The sequence below is a fragment of the Staurois parvus genome, unplaced genomic scaffold (genome assembly GCF_062004578.1).
Source record: "Staurois parvus isolate SC_StPar_1 unplaced genomic scaffold, SC_StPar_1.0 ptg000282l, whole genome shotgun sequence".
In the NCBI taxonomy this organism is placed as follows: Eukaryota; Metazoa; Chordata; class Amphibia; order Anura; family Ranidae; genus Staurois; species Staurois parvus.
Genome location: NW_028318078.1, coordinates 5,862,250 through 5,883,649, shown reverse-complemented (window position 1 = coordinate 5,883,649; position 21,400 = coordinate 5,862,250). Strand labels below are relative to the sequence as shown.

The 21,400-nt window shown below is 40.2% G+C and overlaps 1 protein-coding gene across 11 annotated transcripts in view; it reads left to right on the top strand.

Annotated features, from left to right (window-relative positions):
* ERC2 (ELKS/RAB6-interacting/CAST family member 2) overlaps positions 1-21,400 on the top strand; it is a 1,463,345-nt gene that overhangs the window by 741,132 nt on the left and 700,813 nt on the right. For all 11 annotated transcript variants that reach the window (XM_089681887.1, XM_089681886.1, XM_089681885.1 and 8 more), the window contains one exon: positions 6,707-6,867. In XM_089681887.1, the coding sequence (XP_089538013.1) occupies positions 6,707-6,867 (161 nt within the window). The remainder of the gene's footprint in view (positions 1-6,706; positions 6,868-21,400) is intronic.

The following is a 21,400-nucleotide window of genomic DNA, read 5'->3' as shown; positions in this document are numbered from 1 at the left end:
TGGGGGGAATACTAAGAGCTCAGTTTTGGAAAGATTGAGTTTGAGGAAGTGGAGTGACATCCATGCCGATATGTCACTTATTACTGCGTATAGTACCGCCACGCTAGCATCCCTTTTTATATCTGTAAAATTAAAAGTCCCAGTTTGACTTGAATACCCCTCATAGTTTGCCTGCACCATAAACACACTTAAAAATGTAATAATCAAAAAAGCAAATATGGTATTGCATCATGATGTTCAATGCCATTTCTTAATACCCAGCTGTTATAGGTGCCAGCATATGCTTTAAAGGAAACCTGCCATGATAGAAATATGGAGTCTGCCATTGCAGATCTCCTTTATGAAGTGCTATTGATTTGACTGTCATGATCATTCTTAAAAAGAAACTACTGAGAGAAATACATAGATTGATATTTCTGACGTTCTTTTGAAAATAAAAGCTGCCTGGCTGTCTCTCCCCCATCTCCAGAGGGTTATGCTTGACTATCGGCACTCCTGTGCAGGATCACCGCTCTGTCATTGTAGCTCTAATGGAGTGTGGCTTCCCAGAATGGGGGAACACTTGACCACCCCCATGCAACAATACGAGGCCCTGAGCAGCCAACCACCGAGACGAATATACTGTCACATAGGTGGGCAATACGTTTATGCACCTGGAACTCCTGTAACAGGTAGATAATGAGGAGGCCTGGATAGATAAGTATCATTGCACCATTTCTATATGTATTCGTTAATTACAAGTATTTGGTTATAGGGCTGATAATTTATGCAGTGCTTTACATACTGTACATTCACATCAGTTCCTGCCCTCAAGAAGCTTACAATCTGAGGTCTCACATGCATAGATACAATCACATGCTTACTAGGATCAGTTTGGACAGCAACTAGTTAGTCTACTAGCATTTCTTTGTCGTGTGGGAGTAAAATGGAGTAACACCCTGGTCACATCGGGTGTGATTTGGCATACGATTTACAAATTCTATACCAAGTTGCACCCTATTGTCCGCTATTAGAGCGGTCATATTGGTGCAGTTCCGACTTGGTTGGAGACGCACCGATTTCTAAAGTAGTGCATACACTACTTTTGTTGCGATTTGTATAGACATCTGTATCCCTGAGTCCAGAATGTTATTTCAAGGGTTCCTTTGTGTTGAAAAGGCTGAGAAAGGCTGTTCTAGAGGTTCTGAACTGACTCCCATTTTATGGTACCTGCATAGTTTCGGGTCAATGCCATTTGGCCAAGCCAGCTGTGCAACACCAATAATTGTTTTAGTTGTCTGTAAAGGTAGCATTCTGGTCACTACTGTAAAGGGGACATTCATTCTTCTAGCCACTGATGTAAGGGGCATTCTTCCTTCTGACTACCAATAATTGATTTTAACAGGGATTCCCTGTGACCTGAAAATTATTTGAAGGGTTCCTCCAGGCTAAAAAGGTTTAGAAAGGATGGAATTGATTATTTGGCTTCCATTCTAATCAGGATGTGTATTATTGTGCTAGGGATATTGGATTGTAAGCTCCATTGGAAACAGAGACTGCTCTAGATGGTTCTAGATGGCTTTCTGTAAAGAGCTGTAGAATAAAGCAGCTTTTTTAAATAAATGAGCAATATGAAATGTTACTGATTTGCTCGTCTTCCAGGTAGCCATTTTTGTTTTCTCCTGAGAAAGCCTTGGAGAGAAAAAGTCTTATGATCTCTCTACAGAGCCACAGCCGAGGTCTCTGGCATGTTGCAGCTGGCTTGTAAACCCATCACTTTGTTAGCTGTTCAAAGAAAATACCTTGGATATCTGTGTAAATTTCTAAAATAAAACCTTCACAATAAGATCTATAATTTCAAGAGCTCTTATCTTTGTTTTTTAAAGCTATCGTTGAGGCATCTCACTATTTGTAAAAGAAAACGTAATAATCAGAAAGCCTCGTTTTCCTAAGTGTGTTTACCTAACACTTACACATAGCATTTTACAGGGATGTGGGTTCTGCAACAAAGCGTCTGTAAAGGCTTGTCTCTAAACAGAGCCTTTCTTGGGCTGTCCCTTGCTTTCTCACATCATTCTCTGTACAATAATTTATCCTTCTTCTTCATCTAGGCAACCACAATATTTGGCTGGTTTCTGTGGTGACAGCATGTTTTGGCCTGTGCACCTGTTGGGACTGATTTATGAAACTGGAGCAAGGACGCTAACGAGTAGCAGTTTCCCACAGCAACTCTTATAGCTACCATCTGAAACCGCCATGCTTTAAACCCAATATTCCTTCCTCCAGTTTAATTATTTACCATTTCAATTTATAGTTATAATGATGGGATGCCAATATGGAGATGGGACAGTTGACTCGTGCATGTATAGTTATCTGTGCGTTGACTCCTATATACATCTTAACTTAAATGGCTCTAGAATATTATTATATAATTGGTATATAATGTGTATATATATATATATAATATTAGGCTATATTTGCACTATACATGAGCTGTTCTGTACATCTAGCTGTTGGGGCATAAAGGGATAATCTACATGGCTATGGGCTACCATGAAAAAGGGAATAATCCTCTTATTTTTGGTATATGTGATGGAATAAGACATGTAAATATGTTCTGTTCTAAGAAGGCTTTACTGGGCTATGCACTTATACGGCTGGACAGCTTTTTGATTCATTTATCCCCCTCTCATCATGACCTAAATGGTTATACTGTCTTGTTGGATCCCAAGCCATATTCCATAGAAGCCATTATTTCCATACAGTGCACCGATGATGGCCTAGAAGCCTAAAACAGCTATATGCAGTTTGGATTAAATGGTTCAATAATGTTAGGCCATATTTGCACGATACACAAGTGGATCTGGATGTGCATCTGGCTAATTGTGTGTAAAGGGATGATTTACATGGCTCTACCCACTGTTCTGAACTGGGGAATCCTCTTATTTTTGTGATGGAATGAGATATGAATACATACTATCATAAGAAGGGCAATCCCCACCATGAGGCTGCAGGCAGTAATAAAACCAAGTTTCTAGTAGAGTTAGGAAGGTTTTGAACTTTGGTCAGGATTCTATTGCTCTCTGTGTACATTATGAAGATTTGCCCTTTCCAAATGGTATGTTTCAGACAGATCGGGGAGAGAAGGAACATCTCCACTATGGAGTCTAAACATGTGAAATCTTCTCAGTGGGGAAATTAACAGCATTTAAGCCATTACAGGAATCCTAAACCTTCTCCTCTCCAAGCACAACAAATATGGTTTAAATGCCAGAGGCATGTGTGTTGTTACTGCAGTCTTGGCTTCAGTATGTATTTATATTTTACAGGTATAGTGCTGTTAATTTATGCAGTGATATATATATATATATATATATATATATATATATATATATATACACAACATTCACATCAGTCCCAACCCTCAAGGAGCTTACAATCTAATGTCCCTAATTCACATTCATACATGCACATACTAGGGCCAATTTAGACAGGAGCAAATTATCCTACCAGTATGTCTCTGGAGTGTGGGAGGAAACCAGAGTACCCAGAGGAAACTTACGCAGGCACATGGAGAACAAGCAAACTTCAGACAGGTAGGGGTTTATTTACTAAAGCTGGAGAGTCCAAAATCAGACTCCCTTCTGCATAGAAACCAATCAGCTTCTAACCTCAGCTTGTTCAATGAAGCTTTGGCAATGAAACCTGGAAGCTGATTGGTTTCTATGCAGAAGGGAGTGTGATTTTGGACTCTCCAGCTTTAGTAAATAAACCCTGTAGTGTCATGGTTGGGATTTGACCCAACAATCCTAGTGCTGCCAGGCAGAAGTGTTAACTACTTAGGCACTATGATGCCCCTATTCGTACAGACTCCTGTTCCTGTACTTTCTCTGTGCAGGAACCTCCTGTAATAAAGACTAGTCACTGCTGCTTTCTCTCCTTGTGCAGGGTGACTGTGGTCTTGTATACTCCCCATGTAGGGGAGCGACTTTTGGTTTTCATCCCACTTATCCCTCTGTGCAGGCTATGTGCAGCACAGTGTGGATATCATCTCCACTTTTACAAGGTATTATCTGGGTTTATAAAAGCATTTGGTGCACGCATCATAGATTTTTTATTCTTTGCTGCGTTTTAATAAATATATTGAAATGCTGGACTGTCCTGCCATAGTTACAGAGGAGGAAAACTGTTGGGATCCAAACCCCATAAATTCCATGTAAGCTGCCACAGCACTAAAACGAGTGTGCCTCCAGTTGAGCAATGCATCATCATGGTAAACAGTAAAGCTTTTTACATGCTATGAAAAAATAGGACAAACGGTTGTTCCGATTTTCCACGGATGTATGTATCATGATAGAACCAAGAATATTAACTTGTATAGTAATTCTCAAAAGACAAAGGCAAATGCATCTACATACTCATGTAGCGTGATTATTGTTACAGAAAAAATATGCTACTGTTCACTGTTTGTAGCTCTTTATTGATTCAGAGTATGAAATTTCTATCTTGTGTGCGATTTTTATTTTCATTGCCATTTTCTACCGGGTCATTCTTTGTTTCCGAGTGTGCTCGGTATTTTCGATTTAATTATTTCCGTACAATAACTGCAGGGCTCAAAATTTGAAATACTGAGCTACTAGCCAGGCCTTAAGAGTTACTTGCCACCAGTTGTCCCACCCAACCTCTACCCTGCCCCTAATCCCTCCCCTAAACACCCCCTCGTAAATTATTCCTTGAAATTACACTGTTAAATGTTTTATGCAGAATAAAGTTACAAAAATAAATATTAACAACAAGTTTAACAATATTAACATAAAGCAATGTAAACATCTCCTCCATCCCATGTCCTCCTCCTTCTCCATCCCATGTCCTACTCCTCCTCCATCCCATGTCCTACTCCTCCTCCAGTCCCATCTCCCTCATTCCTCTTCCAGTGTCATCTCCTCCATCCCATGTCCTCCTCTTTTGCCAGTCCCATCTCCTCCATCCCATGCCCTACTCCTTCTCTAGTCTCATCTGATCAGAGACTGTGGATGTACTACAGTAAATGATCAGAGACTGCAGATGTACAACAGGAGAAAGCTAGAGACTGCAGATTTACTACAAGAGATAACCAGAGACTGCAGATATAGTCAGAGACTGTGACTGCAGAGATATAGTCAGAGACTGCAGATGTACTAAAAGAGATAGCCAGAGACTGTGGAAGTACTACAGGAGATCAACTAAGTAGCCATTTTTAAAATTCTTCCTTTCAGTAACTCACATCTATACAGTTGGTAAACAACAAGTCAGGGTTTAGGATATAATAGTCCACAGGCAGTCTATGTGGAGAAAGTTTTACCTCCCCACCTGGGCTCACCGCCCGCTCTCAGAGGTTCGGGGGCGGGGCTCTCAGTACTCCCACTCCGATCTCAGCTCTGAGCATAAAGGGTGCATGGGTGGGTCTACAACCATTGTTATCATTTCTGCTACAGTATTTCAGGAAACAGCCAGTCATTACTATGCTGATAGAAAAAGATGAATCTCTGCAATTGTTCTCGCAATCTGTACCACAGGACAATCATTCCATTTTTATTATATTCATAGTAGTGCTATATTGTTAGGCACACAGGGTCTGGTTTACTAATCGCACATAGACTGTGCACTTTGCAAGTGCATGTGCACCAGAGCTTAGTAAATGAGCAGAAGCTCTGCTTACTTCCATCATCCAATCATGAGCAAGCAATAATCATGTTTGTTTGTTTTTTGTTTTTTTTTTAAATTTTCCTTGCATGTGATTGGGTATTCTTTGCAAAGTGAAGCTTTACCTCATTTGCTAAGCTCTGGAGGAACTGCACTTTGCAAAGTGCACAGTCTATTTGTCTTTAGTAAATCAACCCCATTATGTGCACTATAACACAGAAGATGACTTGATTATCTTTGACTAAGTGCAGAAACTGGGTTTCACTCAGATATGGTGTTTTTTAAACTGAGTACACTCCAGGCTGGAAATACTGTTTAGGGCTTGCTTGCACAATTTTATTTACAAAGAAAGCAAACGTTCCACTGAAACAAAAGGTTGCCTTCACAGGGGTTTCAAACACAAAAATAAATTATATTAGCCTCCTAACTTGTTCTGGCAGCCCCACTGCTCAGGTCTCAATCATACGCCCTTCTGACTGGTTCCTCAAACTTTTACCCAGCAATACTATGCTTACTTGTAACCTCTGCAGCTTTCTTGCAGCTCTTTCGGCTCTTGTCTCTCTCTTGCAGCTCTCTGGGCAGGGGACCTCCTGACTCCTGGGTGGAGCCTGGAACTGCAGACAACCCCTTGATTTTAAAGGCTTGACACACCTGCACACATAGCCTGCTGGTCTCCATCAAAACCTGGACACAGGGTTCAAAGCTTCTCCTCTCCCAGAGCTCTTAGAAGCCTCTGGACTCCAAAACCCGGAAGTTACAAAACCTGAAGAAGACTGAAAAGAACAGTTTTCTCCACTTAAAACCAATATTCTGGAACCGCTCAACCTGAATTCATGAGTAAATGCACAACAACACACATTTTTAAAAAATGCACCAAAAAGGGACAAATGCAGACACAGATAGATGTGAACCTGGCCTAAAGGTTGCTTATTTTGGCCATTTGTTACTTCAGCTTCTATAAGTATACCCAGATGTACTTCTTTAATTAAAAATCTTTTTATTAATTGCCAAGAAAAAAAAATCTAATTTCTTTCTCTTTCTTTAGATGGATGATCTCATGAATGCTCTTGAAAAGACAAGACAAGAGCTGGATTCCACCAAAGCCCGTCTCTCTGCAACTCAACAATCACTTGCTGACAAGGAAGCACACCTGAACAACTTGATGATAGACCGCCGAAAACAGCTCGAGGAGATCCTGGAGATGAAGTAAGGCCGCCATTTATTTCTGCTTTATTGTACAGTTTAATATTGTTTTCCTGCAGACAAAGAACACTGTAATACTATATAGATGTATACACAGTATACATGTATATATAGCACTTTCTCTTCGACCGTAGTCTAAATGCATACGTATTTCTTTTAAAGTATCAGTTTAGCCGTTCTTTTAAGTACTTAGCATCCATGTACTTTGAAATAGTTCTGATTTGAGGGAAAATAAGGTAACGGGGGATGCCGGCAATCATAGTTTTTGAAATATCTTACATTATTTATTTGTTTTATTGGGCACTGGGCCCTATATTTAGTTTTATTTAAATAAAGATTAAACCTCTGAATGAGAGCAACAGTCTATGTTCAGCAGTCCAACATGCCCCTGCACAGTTGCCTACTGATCCCCATTCAGCAATGAGCATAATTGTTGCTGATTGGAAGTCAGTAGTTGTGACTGCATCTGACTTACAATTGCCATTACCCAAAGTTCCCCAAATATCCCTAAAGTGTTCAATGAGCTTAAGGCCATGGCTCTACGCAGACAAAACTTAGCTCTTTATGGAGCTGGCTATGTTCACAGGGACAAAGTCATGCTGCTACAGAAAATGGCCTCCCCAAATTATTGCCAAATACTGGAAGTCACAGTTGCTTTTAATGTCATTGTATGCGTGCGTATGCTGTACCATTAACAGTGCCCTTTACTGGAAACACTAACAACAAATGTAAATGGAAATTAAATCCTTTTAGGAAACACAAAAATATTCTTGCCTGACGTAACTTGCTGTAACCTTGCTCTCTCCACCCCAAGTCAGAAAACCCATGCCACTATTTCAACAATCTACATTGTCAGTGGCCAGCTTCTTCTTCCTAGTTCTCAGGGTTGGCCCACTGATGATGTCTGTGTCATCTGTGCAGAAAAAAAATTAATATACTTTTTCCCAAAGGTGGCAGCTGTGAGGCCAGGGTTATGTCACCAGTGCCCTAGGGAAATAAGATAGTGGTACCCAACTAATTGGGAGCAAAGGGATTAATATTTGATTAAACCGATAGCTTGCAGATGGTTTGAGATGAACATGCATTGGTGCATGAACCATGTATTTTTACTATGGGGGCACTTCCAAGAATTAAAACATATTATATTGCAGCTTATACTATAAGTACTTAGGAGTGGTGACATTAGTTTTCTTTTTTAAAGCAAGCATCTGTATTTAGGGAGACAACACTGCTGTTCCATATATACAGTACGGTGAGTGTTCTCACTGTGGAACAGGAAGTGTGCCATTCATAGGATCTCTAGGCAAAGAAAAGGGAAGAAAGACCTGAAGAGAGAAAAGGACTACAGCCATTACATTTGAGGACTAGTATGATGAAATATGTTCCATTTTTATTTTGGACCTAAATTTGCTTTAAAGTGCATCTATAGCCAATGCTTTTTTTTTGTTAAAGAGTGGGGAATGATTAGAACTCCTGTAAGGTTTTAATGCCATCAGAGTCTCTGTAACCCCTGGTTCACATATATGCAGCCGTGCGGGCCACATTTTGCACGGGCACGAGAACCCATTCATTTGAATGGACACCCGTGCCTGTGACACGCAGGGAAGAAGTCCCTGCACTTCTTTGGAAAACGCAGCCCGCACGGGAACCTCGATTCCCAGTACGGTTGTGTTTTCCAGTTCGGGTGGTGTGCCATTAGATAATTTCTCTGTGTGGGTGGTCGGCTACATGGATTTTCGCCTGCACAGATGTGAACCTAGGGTTAGAGAGATTTCTCCTCACTTCCTGTCCCAGGGACAACCTTTTTACCAGACAGAAAATGAAGTAATCTGTCCAACAGCCATACAGACAAGATAACTTTTTTTTTGGTAGGGGAATACTATTACCTCTCTTAGCCCTTTATTGTATGTTTTACAGATGCAGATTTATCCTAATTTCCTGCGTGGTAACCAGTTGCCCCCTGCAAAAGGAAATCTCTCTAACAGATCCTTGCATAGCAGTAAAACCTGACGGGGAAAACCTTTCCCCATTTTGTACAAAACTGCAAAAAAAGTTTGGGTACATATATACTGCAACTCTTTAATTTGAAGGGTTGTCCATATAATTAGGTGTGATGGTAAGGCTCCATTTTCACAGGTGGTTAGCCATCCTGCTGGTCACAGCGGCATGAATCTACTGATTCATTGACATCTGTGTATGGATAACTCTATCCACAAAGCATATACAGTGCAATGACAGCGGTCAATCCCAGCTGCAGGAATTAGTAGATTCTTGCCGCTGGGATTCGCAGTGTAGCTCAACACACTTGTTCATGTAAGGTGTCAAAAACCTTTGACCATATAGGTTAATTTGTATATTAAGCCTAAACCTTTTTTCATAATGTAGAAAATGGTTAGATAGAATATCGAATAGTGCTTTTTTAGTCTTATGTTTTCCTTTCCTGGAAACACAACAGGAATGAAGAAGAATCTCTTTAAAGTGGGGGATCCCGTCTCAACTGTAACAACTGTAATATTCTGGACTTTCTGTCCTGATGACAATGATTACCAGGACAAATAGGGTGTTTCTACCCAGTAGGGACACAGACAGCAAAAAATGGAATGAGATTCTAATCCTTCTACATGTCTAAGGGTTCGTAGATATGTGTGGCCACCTTTGCTTCCCCTCAGCAGTGAATCACTTTTCAGGAGGAAAATGCTAATTCACCATGTTGGAACCGTGTGCATTGCATGCGGTTGCAGCACGGCCTTAGTCACTTGAATGGGCTGCGTTCAGTAGCGGTACCCTCCTCTAAATTTCTGCCATAGCCCTGAGCAGCTGTGTGCCCTTATTTAGGTGGGCAGTCAGGGGCAGCAAAACTGCCTGATTTTACCACTCTCTGAGCAAATAAATTAGCCTTTCAGTATACTTTAAATGAGTGGCTAACATAATTTTACCTGCTTCGAAAGCAGTCTGATTAAGATGTCTGTGGTTTTTTTTTTTTTTTACTCTGTTCACATTAATTTTATCTAAATTGATTTGCCACATGCTCTTTCTCTTTGAAGAGATCATTATACAGCCAGAGCTAACAATTTACCACCGCCGTATAAACTATTCCTTCATTAAACTAAACAGGTGTTCTGATAGAAAGGTGCAAAGATGTTGTAGAAAATAGTCAGCATAATTCCTGGAATTCAGGTTTAATAATTTTGAATCAATGTATAACTGCTGTAACCCTTTTTTTGTGCTGTTATCTGGACTTCTACTTTAGTCGACCTCCTAGCACTTCGAATTGTGCAGTTTGGTAACAATTAGTAAGTTTTCCTTCCTAGGTTCACACTTATGCAGCTGCTGAGTTTTTTGGAAAGGGTCAGGGACTTTTTTTCCCACATCAGATTGCATTTTGCGTGTTTAGGCTTCAATGGAACCGTGAATGGGTGTTTTTGCCACATTTTGCTTTTTTTTGCTAATAGAAAAGTATGACTGTTCTGTTCAGGTAGCGTGACTTTGATGCAACTTTGATGCGACATTACACTGCTTGGCAAGAAGCATCAAAGTAGTTCAGGAACCTTTATGTCAATGTGCAGAGCTAATAAAAATGTGTGTTATAATCAATGGTGACCAGTGTGATTGTAAAAGAGAAGGGAAAGATCATAAAATAACGATGTTTCTTTTCTCTTTTACGATTACACTGGTCATCGATTATAACACACATTTTTATTAGCGCTGCACATTGATATTATAGTGTTTTGTTTTGGCGGAGACAGAAGGTTTGCCACGTTGTGCTAGCTGCTTTACTTTTTCCGTTTTTGTCTTGATTCTTTGATTATGAACCTTTATGTGACCAAAGTCGCTTGTTAGGGTTAGGGATAATGGCTAGGGTTAGGGTTATGGTCTAGGGTTAGGGTTAAATGTTAAAATCCAAACACCTTTTCATATATGAATGCAACACCCATACAAAGTGTCCTCAATATTTTAAATCACCATATATAGTACCATATAATAAAGTCCCATATAATAAAGTCCTTTTTCTTCCTCCAAGATAACTCTTTTTCGTGAAGTTAATACGTGAAGTTCCCAATATTCATGTACCTCAAAAAAATATAAACTCAAAATGTGCACAAGTTGTGCGTGTTTGCATGATTCACTATTAGTGGCACGTATCTTTGATTTTTAAAGGGTATGACACTATTTTGAGTTTATATTTTTTTGAGGTACATGAATATTGGGAACTTCACGTATTAACTTCACGAAAAAGAGTTATCTTGGAGGAAGAAAAAGGACTTTATTATATGGGACTTTATTATATGGTACTATATATGGTGATTTAAAATATTGAGGATACTTTGTATGGGTGTTGCATTTATATAAGAAAAGGTGTTTGGATTTTGATTTACTTTTAAGGGTGAAAGTGAGTGACTTTTCTTTAAAAGTATTTTTTATATGGTTAGTCTTGTGCTGACTGATAAGTTTAGGGTTAAATGTTAGGATTAGAGTTAGGATTAGTAGTAGTTGTTGAGGGTGGAAAAGCTAACCCTAACAATTAACCCTAACCTTACTGATTACCAATAACCCTAACTCTAACCCTAGCCCTTAACCCTGACCCTAGCTCTTAATCCTAACAATTCTAGCCATAAACCCTAACCCTTAATCCTAACACTAGCATACAACTTTGGTCACTTAAAGGTTCCTGCACTACTTTGATACTATTTGAGTTCCAGAGAGTATAAAGTCGTCTCAAAGTCAGATCAGAGTTGCACTTCATGAACAGAACTGTCATACATTCCTATTAGTAAAAAAACCCCAAAAAACGCAGCAAAAATGTGGCAAAAATACGTTTAAAAATGCAAAACACCCTGGAAAAATGCATCAACCTCAGCCTGCATAGATGTGAACCTAGCCTGAGTATGTGCCCATTAACCCCTTCTTTTCCTGGAAGGTGTTTACACCATTTAGCAGCCAGGGCTGTGTTCACACCCACTAAGCCTACTGTTGGCTTTCTGCTAGAAGTGATTGGGCTTGCTGTAAGGTCTCGTTCATTTGGGCATACTTAAGCAGACACGCATGCAAGGCCATGTTTGCTTATATCACGTGACATAAAAAATGCTTCCACAGTGTTATTTTTCAGGGTCTCTGCTTTCAGAAAATATATAATATTTGGGGATTTTACCTAATCTTCAGGCTATAAATGTGCATTTTAACAAATTTGCAAAAACTTCAAAGGTGGCTGTGGCAGCAAAAGAGTTAAAGTACAGCAGAAGTAAACCCTAAATGAATGACATTAATTTGTTTCTCCACTATGTATCATATACTGCACATTTTTTTTAAAATAAGATGTATTTCTTTTTTTTAATTCATCCTTTTTTGCACCAAAATGCTGCAGATCTCTTCCAGCCTCTTTGCAGCCAATTTCTTTCTACATGCATGTATTCCAGTGATGGCTGCATGCCAGGTTTCTTGACAGTGACACAAGTGGACCAACACAAAGTGTGTTCAAATGGCCACTGGCAGTCACCATTGGAAGTGTCAGGGTGACAATGCAGGATCACAAATAGGAGACTAATCAGAAGATTAGCATGACTGCCATGCAGCTAGCATTTTCAGAAGAAGGTCAGCACTGGTAGCCCTCATGTCTTTCTTTGTTACTCTGTAAATGTGCATTTTAACATATTTGCAAAAACTTCAAAAGTGGCTGTGGCAGCAAAAGAGTTAAAGTACAGCAGAAGTAAACCCTAAATGAATGACATTAATTTGTTTCTCCACTATGTATCATATACAGTTGCAAGAAAAAGTATGTGAACCCCTTGGGATTCCGTGGACTTTTGCATGAATTGGGCATAAAATGTGCTCTGAACGTCATATAAGTCACAACAATAGAAGAATACAGTCTGCTGAACATAATACTACACAAACATTAGATGTTGCCATGGTTTAATTGCACATAACATGTAAACATACACAGTGCAGGGAGGAAAAAGTATGTGAACCTTTGGACTTAATAACTGGTTGACCCTCCTTTGGTAGCAATAACCTCAACCCAACATTTCCTGTAGTTGCAGATCAGACCTGCACAACGATCTGGAGTAATTTTGGACCACTCCTCTTCACAAAAATGTTTCAGTGTAGCAATATTCTTGGGATGTCTGGTGTGAATCGCTCTCTTAAGGTCATGCCACAGCATTTCAGTCGGGTTGAGGTCAGGACTCTGACTGGGCCACTCCAGAAGGTGTATTCTGTGCTGTTGCAGCCATTGTTTTGTTGAATTACTTGTATGCTTTGGGTCATTGTCCTGTTGCATCACCCATCCTCTGCGGAGCTTCAGTTGGTGGACAGATGGTCGTACGTTTTCCTGCAAAATGTCTTGATAAACTCTGGAATTTATTTTCCCATCAATGACAACAATCCGTCCAGGCCCTGAGGCAGCAAAGCAGCCCCAAACCATGAGGCTCCCTCCGCCATGTTTTACAATGGGGATGAGGTTTTGATGTTGGTGTGCTGTACCTTTTTTTCTCCACACATAGTGTTGTGTGTTCTTCCCAAACAACTCAATCTTGGTTTCATCTGTCCACAGTATATTTTGCCAGTAGTGCTGTGGAACATCCAGGTGCTCTTTTGCAAACTTCAAACGTGCTGCAATATTCTTTTTGGACAGCAATGGCTTCCTCCGTGGTGTCCTCCCAAGTACTCCATTCCTGTTTAATGTTTTCCTTATTGTAGATGTGTCAACAAAAATGTTAGCATGTGCCAGAGATTTCTGTAGGTCTTTAGCTGACACTCTGGGATTCTTCTTTACCTCATGCAGCATTCTGCGCTGTGCTCTTGCAGTCATTTTTACAGGACGACCACGCCTAGGGAGAGTAGCAACAGTGCTAAACTTTCTCCATTTGTAGACAGTCTGTCTTATCATGGACACATGAACATCAAGGCTTTTGGAGATACTTTTGTAACCCTTTCCAGCTTCATGCAAGTCAACAATTCTTGATCATAGGTCTTCTGAGAGCTCTTTTCTGCGAGGCATGGTTCACATCAGACAGTGCTTCTTGAAATCAGTAAACCCAAAACAGGTGTGTGTTTTTTAAGGGCAGGACGGCTGTCAGCAACACATCCAATATCATCACACTGATTGGAGTCATGGTTGGCTCACTCCTGGCTCCAATTAGCTCTGGGAGAAGTCATTAAGCTAGGACCTCACATACTTTTTCCTCCCTGCACTGTGAATGTTTACATGTTATGTGCAATTAAACCATGGCAACATCTAATGTTTGTGTAGTATTATGTTCAGCAGACTGTATTCTTCTATTGTTGTGACTTAGATGATGTTCAGAGCACATTTTATGCCCAATTCATGCAAAACTCCACGTAATCCCAACGGGTTCACATACTTTTTCTTGCAACTGTACTGCACATTTTTTTTAAAATAAGATGTATTTCTTTTTTTTAATTCATCCTTTTTTGCACCAAAATGCTGCAGATCTCTTCCAGCCTCTTTGCAGCCAATTTCTTTCTACATGCATGTATTCCAGTGATGGCTGCATGCCAGGTTTCTTGACAGTGACACAAGTGGACCAACACAGAGTGTGCTCAAATGGCCACTGGCAGTCAACATGGGAAGTGTCAGGGTGACAATGCAGGATCACAAATAGGAGACTAATCAGAAGATTAGCATGACTGCCATGCAGCTAGCATTTTCAGAAGGTCAGCACTGGTAGCCCTCATGTCTTTCTTTGTTACTCTGCCATTTCCTTGAACAGTTTGTAGCTGGCTTGTGGCCAGCACAGTGGCTTAAGGTGGTATTAAACTCACGTGGACAACTTATTACCATATAAAGCAGTTTAAAGTGACTTACAAGTTGCTGGTTTTAAAAGTGTTTTAGCGTGTGTGGCTTAGGAACTATCGCCCACTGTTTCTTCCAATGATGTCATTGGTGCATATGCATTTATATCCCGATTGATGACATAGGTGCTGTGCCTCTATTTACATTACTTCATGGCATTGCATTGAAATCCTGCCAGACTGTTGACTATTCATTACATGGGACTAAGTCACCGTGGCAAATTTACATAAAAACAAGGCTTGGTTCACTTGTATTGAACATTCTGGTGGTGACGTACTAGAAAGCACGGAAGTGCAGATGCGGAAGGGATTGGTATGTAGTGGCAAAGTTGTCGTTGGCTTCAGTCAAAACAGAAATAACAAAATAAGCTGCACAAATAGTACGAAAGCTGAGATGATGCTCCATAGTACACCCATGTGTGTAGAAATGCAATACATCAAGGTGTATTATTCTTGCTGGAGATGTTTGTTACTGAGTTTACTACTACTTCAATGGCCCTTGCAGCAATGGGGTCCTTGGTTTGAATCTTGGCAATAACTACATGTTGTTTGTGTTCTTCTTGTGCCTGCATGAGTTTCCTCCCACACTCTAAAGATATGCTGGTAGGTTAATTGGCACCTCTCTAATTTGGTCCCAGGATGTGTATACCAATTTGCTATGCACATGTTATATCACAATCTGCTTGCCAGTCCCAAGCCTGTGCAAATGGAAAGGGTTAATGGAAGACCTGGCAACCTACCTCGAAAAATATTTGCACAGAAAATTCTATAGAAAAGGCTTCCCAGACCAAGTCATGGAGCCTAATGAGAATCAGATGTGACTGAACAGGTATCACACCCATGTGGCATATCCTCATTGACTGTTGTAGCTGTTACTGTAAATTGCTGAATCATTATGTCTGCATACCCCACGGTTTTTTGTCCTAAAGTTTATTTCTTAGGTTTTTTTGGTGGCGAACTAAAGTAGATTTGAAAATATCCCATACATGCAAAGCCCATTATATCATCTTCCATATGCCTGATGTGTCTCCAGACATATCCTTGAAAGGTAAGTGTCATACACCAAGTACATTCACTATAGAGAAGTTTATCTTACGAACATATTCCTGCTGGAAACAGACACCTCATGCTACATCTCCCCCCCATCGCTTCTATTAATGTTATAATTCTTGGTCATTCTGTCTTGGTGAGACCCAGTACACGCGGAGCCTTTGACGAGTTTGATCGTAAAGAAACGACTCCCTTGTTTTGAACGTTCTGTCACTTTGTTTTCTTCTGACGGGCTCCTCTCCTCTGGATGACTGAGTCTGTTCTTTATCCATTGTCATTGTGCCTCTGTCCTGTAATATCAAATATTATCAGCCTTCCTGACTGGAACTGCTGCATTTGTAGATAATGTCATTATGTACACCGCCAAGATACAAATGGTAAAAGGTAGTAATGGAAATGGTTACAAGCAATATAATTGATTTTCAAAAAACAAGGCTCTACGTATTTGCAGGCTGCACTTCTGGTTTACGTGTAGCTCATAGCAATTGCCAGGCACTGTATAGGACTAGATGTTATAAAGAAAATCTAAGGGTACTTGCTGGGTGGTAGTGATAGGACCCCAAACAGAATTAGTTTTTTAGGACATCAGTGGACGCCACGTCCCATTTCTGATTAATACAATAATTAAACCAAATACATGGACTTTATAGGCTCAAATAAACAAGTATTCAAAATTAAATGCTACTTTTATTGATAAACATTTAAAAACACTGACACCAGTGGACAACAATAATGGATAAAAAGCAACCTCGATAAATTATAGTATATACAGTACTATTACATGTTACTTAGTAACATGTAATCGTATATAGTATACTTTATCAAGGGTGGTTTTTATCCATTTTTGTTGTCCACTGATGTCAGTGTTCTAAATGTTTAAAAATTAAGGTGGAATTTAATGTTGAATACTTGTATATTTATAAAATAAAACATGGCACCCGCCCCAGTCTATAACTGGGTTATGAAGCAAGGACTACGTGAACCAGGCAACGCATGTTAGTAAAAAGGAAAATAAAAAAAGAGTTCAAAAATCAACTCGCCAGCCAGCTTGCCAACAATCAAATTAGCCTGTCTAACAGTATGCGTTTTTAACTGATTTAGTTAGCACACATTTGCAAATACATACGTAAGCCACAGAACCACATCACGGCACCCTGGTATTCTGTGGTTCTAACTCTACAAATTTGAGAGCCCCCATAGTAGAGGCGCATGCATTTAAAGGATAGACCGGGGCAGGTGCACATCAGGGAGCCCACCCTTCTTAAAAGGTACAGGAGTGCAAAGGACACCCAGCATGTAGCAGCCAGGGTGTCCAGTGCACCCACTCACCTTAAAATCAACAGTAAAATAAAACATGGCACCCGCCCCAGTCTATAACTGGCTTATGAAGCAAGGACTACCTGAACCGGGCAATGCATGTCAGAAAAAGGAAAATGTAAGACAGGCTAAATTGGTTGTTGGCAGGCTGGCTGGTGAGTTGATTTTTGAACCCTTTTTTTTATTTTCCTTTTTACTGACATGCCTTGCCCTGTTCACGTAGTCCTTGCTTCATAAGCCAGTTATAGACTGGGGCGGGTGACATGTTTTATTTTACTGATTATTTTAAGGTGAGTGGGTACACTGGACGCCCTTGCTGCCATTGTGCTACATGTTGGGTGTCCTTTGCACTCCGGTACCTTTTAAGAGGGGTGGGCTCCCTGATGTGCACCTGCCCTTGGTCTATCCTTTAAATGCATGTGCCTCTACTATGGGGGCTCTCAAATTTGTAGAGTTAGGACCACAGAATACCAGGGTGCCGTGATGTGGCTCTGTGGCTTACGTATGTATTTGCAAATGTGTGCTAACTAAACCCTTGTTTTTAACGCATACTGTTAGACAGGCTAATTTGGTTGTTGGCAAGCTGGCTTGCGAGTTGCTTTTTGAACCATTTTTTTATTTTCCTTTTTACTGACTTGTATATTTGTGCCTGTGAAGTCCATGGATTTGGTTTAATTATTGTACTGTACTGGACTAGAGCTTAGCACAAATGAGCACATGCAAACCTTATAAGTACTCATTATTGCTCTCAGTACATTGAAAAATGCCAAATCCTTTGTCCCGTGTAAAAATAAAAAGCATCTCCGGCTTCAATACACACCTTTCCTCTGGTAGTGTCACCCATTTACCAATCCAGCACTGCTTATCTTCTGAGCTGACAGATGGCCAGAGCCATTCAACCCATGGCCGCAAGGGCCAGCCTTCCTGTCCTGGACCCACAGGAGAATGCTACAAAGAGAGGTGCCATATCATGACTTGATGCCAGTGTCTGCAGAATTTAGTATACACCCATGACCACAGGTAAAGGAGGACCTGTGACATCATGCAACTGAACCAGAGATAAATAGAAAAAAGTTATGTATACATATTTTATTTTTTTTTCCGTAAAGGATCCATTGGACAGAGAGGGCAATAGAGTAGGTGGATCCAAAGATAGTATTTGGGATATAAATCCCTGAATTTGAGTTTTTTGCCTGGATACTGCAGATAATGTAGCATTACACTGTAACATTGATCCAGGCCTGGAAGAAACATATTATTGTACCTATTTAAAGTGGTATTAAACGCACATTTTAAAAAATTGATAGGGTATTTATGGGGTCTCTTCTGTCATAAAAGCTTCCTCCTGCCTGTCAGCCATCATGCACACTGAGCCGTGCATGTGCAGCTCAGCGTAGATTTATGGCCCCAGATCTGTGCTACGGCAATGTGACTCATGTATACATGTGTGTGTGTGTGACATCATTGCGGCCTGGCCATTAAAGCATCAGAAGACACAGAACCCAAAAGGAAGACTAGACAAGGATGGAAGCACCTGGGACCTGCCAGGTCAAACACATTGCAGTGTTAGAGGGCTTCTTTGGCAGGAAGGTCTGCCATAATGTGCTAATATGCGGTTCATACTGGTACATGATGACATAACCCACATTGGGACCCCAAGAAAAAAGAAATTACAGTGGCGTTTATTGCCCCTTTCAAGTAAAACTAAACTGTTAAAAAATATGTTTTGTAGAGAGACCCGTAAGTAAAACAGGACCCTCATCCCTCTTTTTTTTGTTAATAAAATATATTATCTCTGTTAGTTTCCAGTTTTTACTAGTGTCCTTAGGTGTTGGACCTGCTCTTCTCTAGAGAATTATTTTTCTTTTTCTAATCATTTAGTTGTTTCTCTGTAATTTCTAACAAAATCTCACTGCTTACTGCCCTGGGTTATCTTGCAGCTTCCACATCAGTTACCCTCAGTGTGTACCTTGGGGGCTAAACCTGAGCCCCATTGTGTGGGGCTGGCCAGCTTGCTTTGGGAACTGGATCTTGTGTTAGGCACTCATCTTGCACAAAGTGCAACATGTGTAGTTACCTTCATAACTGTGAGTACCTTACTGTAGATGTCCTTTTTTAGCAATAGCGGAACATACGTATGTGCAAGGGAGCTCGGACAAAAAGGTCAAACAGCATGTGTTTAGCACAGCCTACAGGAAACTCTAACCATCACCAAGGTGGTAGTTGTTCTCTTGTCCCGGAAAAATATTCTATATGACACCACTCCCATTATCCGACTCTGGCTCCCTCTCAGGCATGCAACATGATAGGAGATTTACTAAAACTGGTTGACTCAGAATCTTGGGCACCTGTGCATGGTAGCCAATCAGCTTCTAACCTCAGCATGTTCAGTTAAGCTTCAGCAATAAAACCTGGAAGCTGATTGGTTTTTATGCAGAAGTGGACAAGATTCTGAGTCAACCAGGTTTAGTAAATAAACCCCATGGAGTCTGTCTGACAAAAACAGATTTCTTTGCCATTACAGTGCTTTCATAAAGTATTCAGACCCCCTTCACTTTTTTCAGTTTCGTTATGTTGCAGCCTGATAATACAGTTGTTTAAATTCATGGTTTTTTTTTTTTCAAAATAATCTACATGCAGTGCCCCACAATGACAAAGTGAAAACAGAATTTTCTAAATATTTGCACATTTGTGAAAAAGGAAAAACTGAAATATCACATTGGCATAAGTATTCAGATCCTTTGCAACAACACATGAAATTTTGCTTAGGTGCCTCCAATTTCTTTTGATCATTGCTGAGATGTTTCGACCCCTTGATTGGAGTCCACCTGTGGTAAATTAAATTGATTGGACGTGATTTGGAAAGACACACACCTCTCTAGAAATGTCTTCACAGCTGACAATGCATACTATATCAGAACAAAAGTCATGAGATCAAAGGAATTCACTGTATAGCACAGAGACACTATTATTGAAAGGCACAGATCTGACTACAAAATTTGTTTTCCTGCACTGAAGGTTCCCAAGAGCACAGTACTCTCCATAATTCTTAAATGGAAGAAGTTTGCTACAATCAAGAGCAAGGGGGACATGGTGCACACTTTGCCTAACACCACCTTACTCTCCGCAGCACAGTGGCTAAATGGTTAGCACTTCCGCCTGGCAGTTCTAGGGTCATTAGTTCAAAGCTCAGCCACAAAACCACCTGCCTGGAGTTTGCATGTTCTCCCTGTGCCTGCGTGGGTTTTCTCCGGGTACCCCAGTTTCCTCCCACACTCCAAAGACATGCTGGTTAATTGGTTCCTGTCTAAATTGGCCCTAGTATAGAAATGTATGAATGTAAGTTTGGGACCTTAGATTGTATGCCCCTTGAGGGTTAGGGACTAATGTGAATGTACTATATATATATATATATATATATATATATATATATATATGTGTGTGTGTAAAGTGCTGCGTAAATTGACGGCGCTATATAAATACCTGAATTGAATAAATAAACAAGTCCCTATGGACATTAAATAATTGGCTAATTCCAGATACACGCACATATTGATTGAATGTACTTTATGAAGACTGGCCCGATATTGGAAGGGTATTCACTCCTCCTAAGCTAAATAACTCCTAGACCCAAGGGAAGGGTCTCTGCATCCAGAGATCTTTCAAAATCTTGGTCAAAGATGGGAAAACTAGATGTGGACATCCTAGCCTTGTCCTGTGGATACACCTTGCTGTAGGGATAACCAGGAAGGATTTAAATAAGAAATAAAACAAAAAAGGTAACAGGAAAATGCACAGAAAGCCTATTAGGGTTAAGTTTAAGATATACTTTAATGGGTTGCTGTCCAGACCATCTTTAATTATTATAATGAGATAATTTGGAAAAATCAACATGAGAGCAAAATTATCAGAATAGTGTTTTCCTTTTAAAATAAGGGAATATTTTGAAGTATTTTATAACACAAGCTATTGAATTTAGCTGCTAACAGTTGTGTTGATGGACCATTTTGTTGGTAGCTCAGTGGGTTTTGCCCCATTGTAAAAACTGACCTGGCTGTGTGTGGCCCTCAGGTCACTAGCTCAGCATCACTCATCTGAAAAGAACAGTTTAATTGAAATGTCCCTTTGAATTTTACTATTTCCATTGCATTCTAGTGGAAATGCTCATGGGATGTGGTCAGTAAGTTATTGCCGGACGGGTCTCTGTATGTGCGAACGTCGGGGATGATTTCCAATGCTTATATAAAGTTTGCATTTTAAGCCGGAGCTCCCGGCATCTGCTTTATTCCGGTCTGACATCTAATCCGGCTGAATTTACTGGTGGCCGTTAATTGTTAGTGTTCAGGGATCTTCCAGA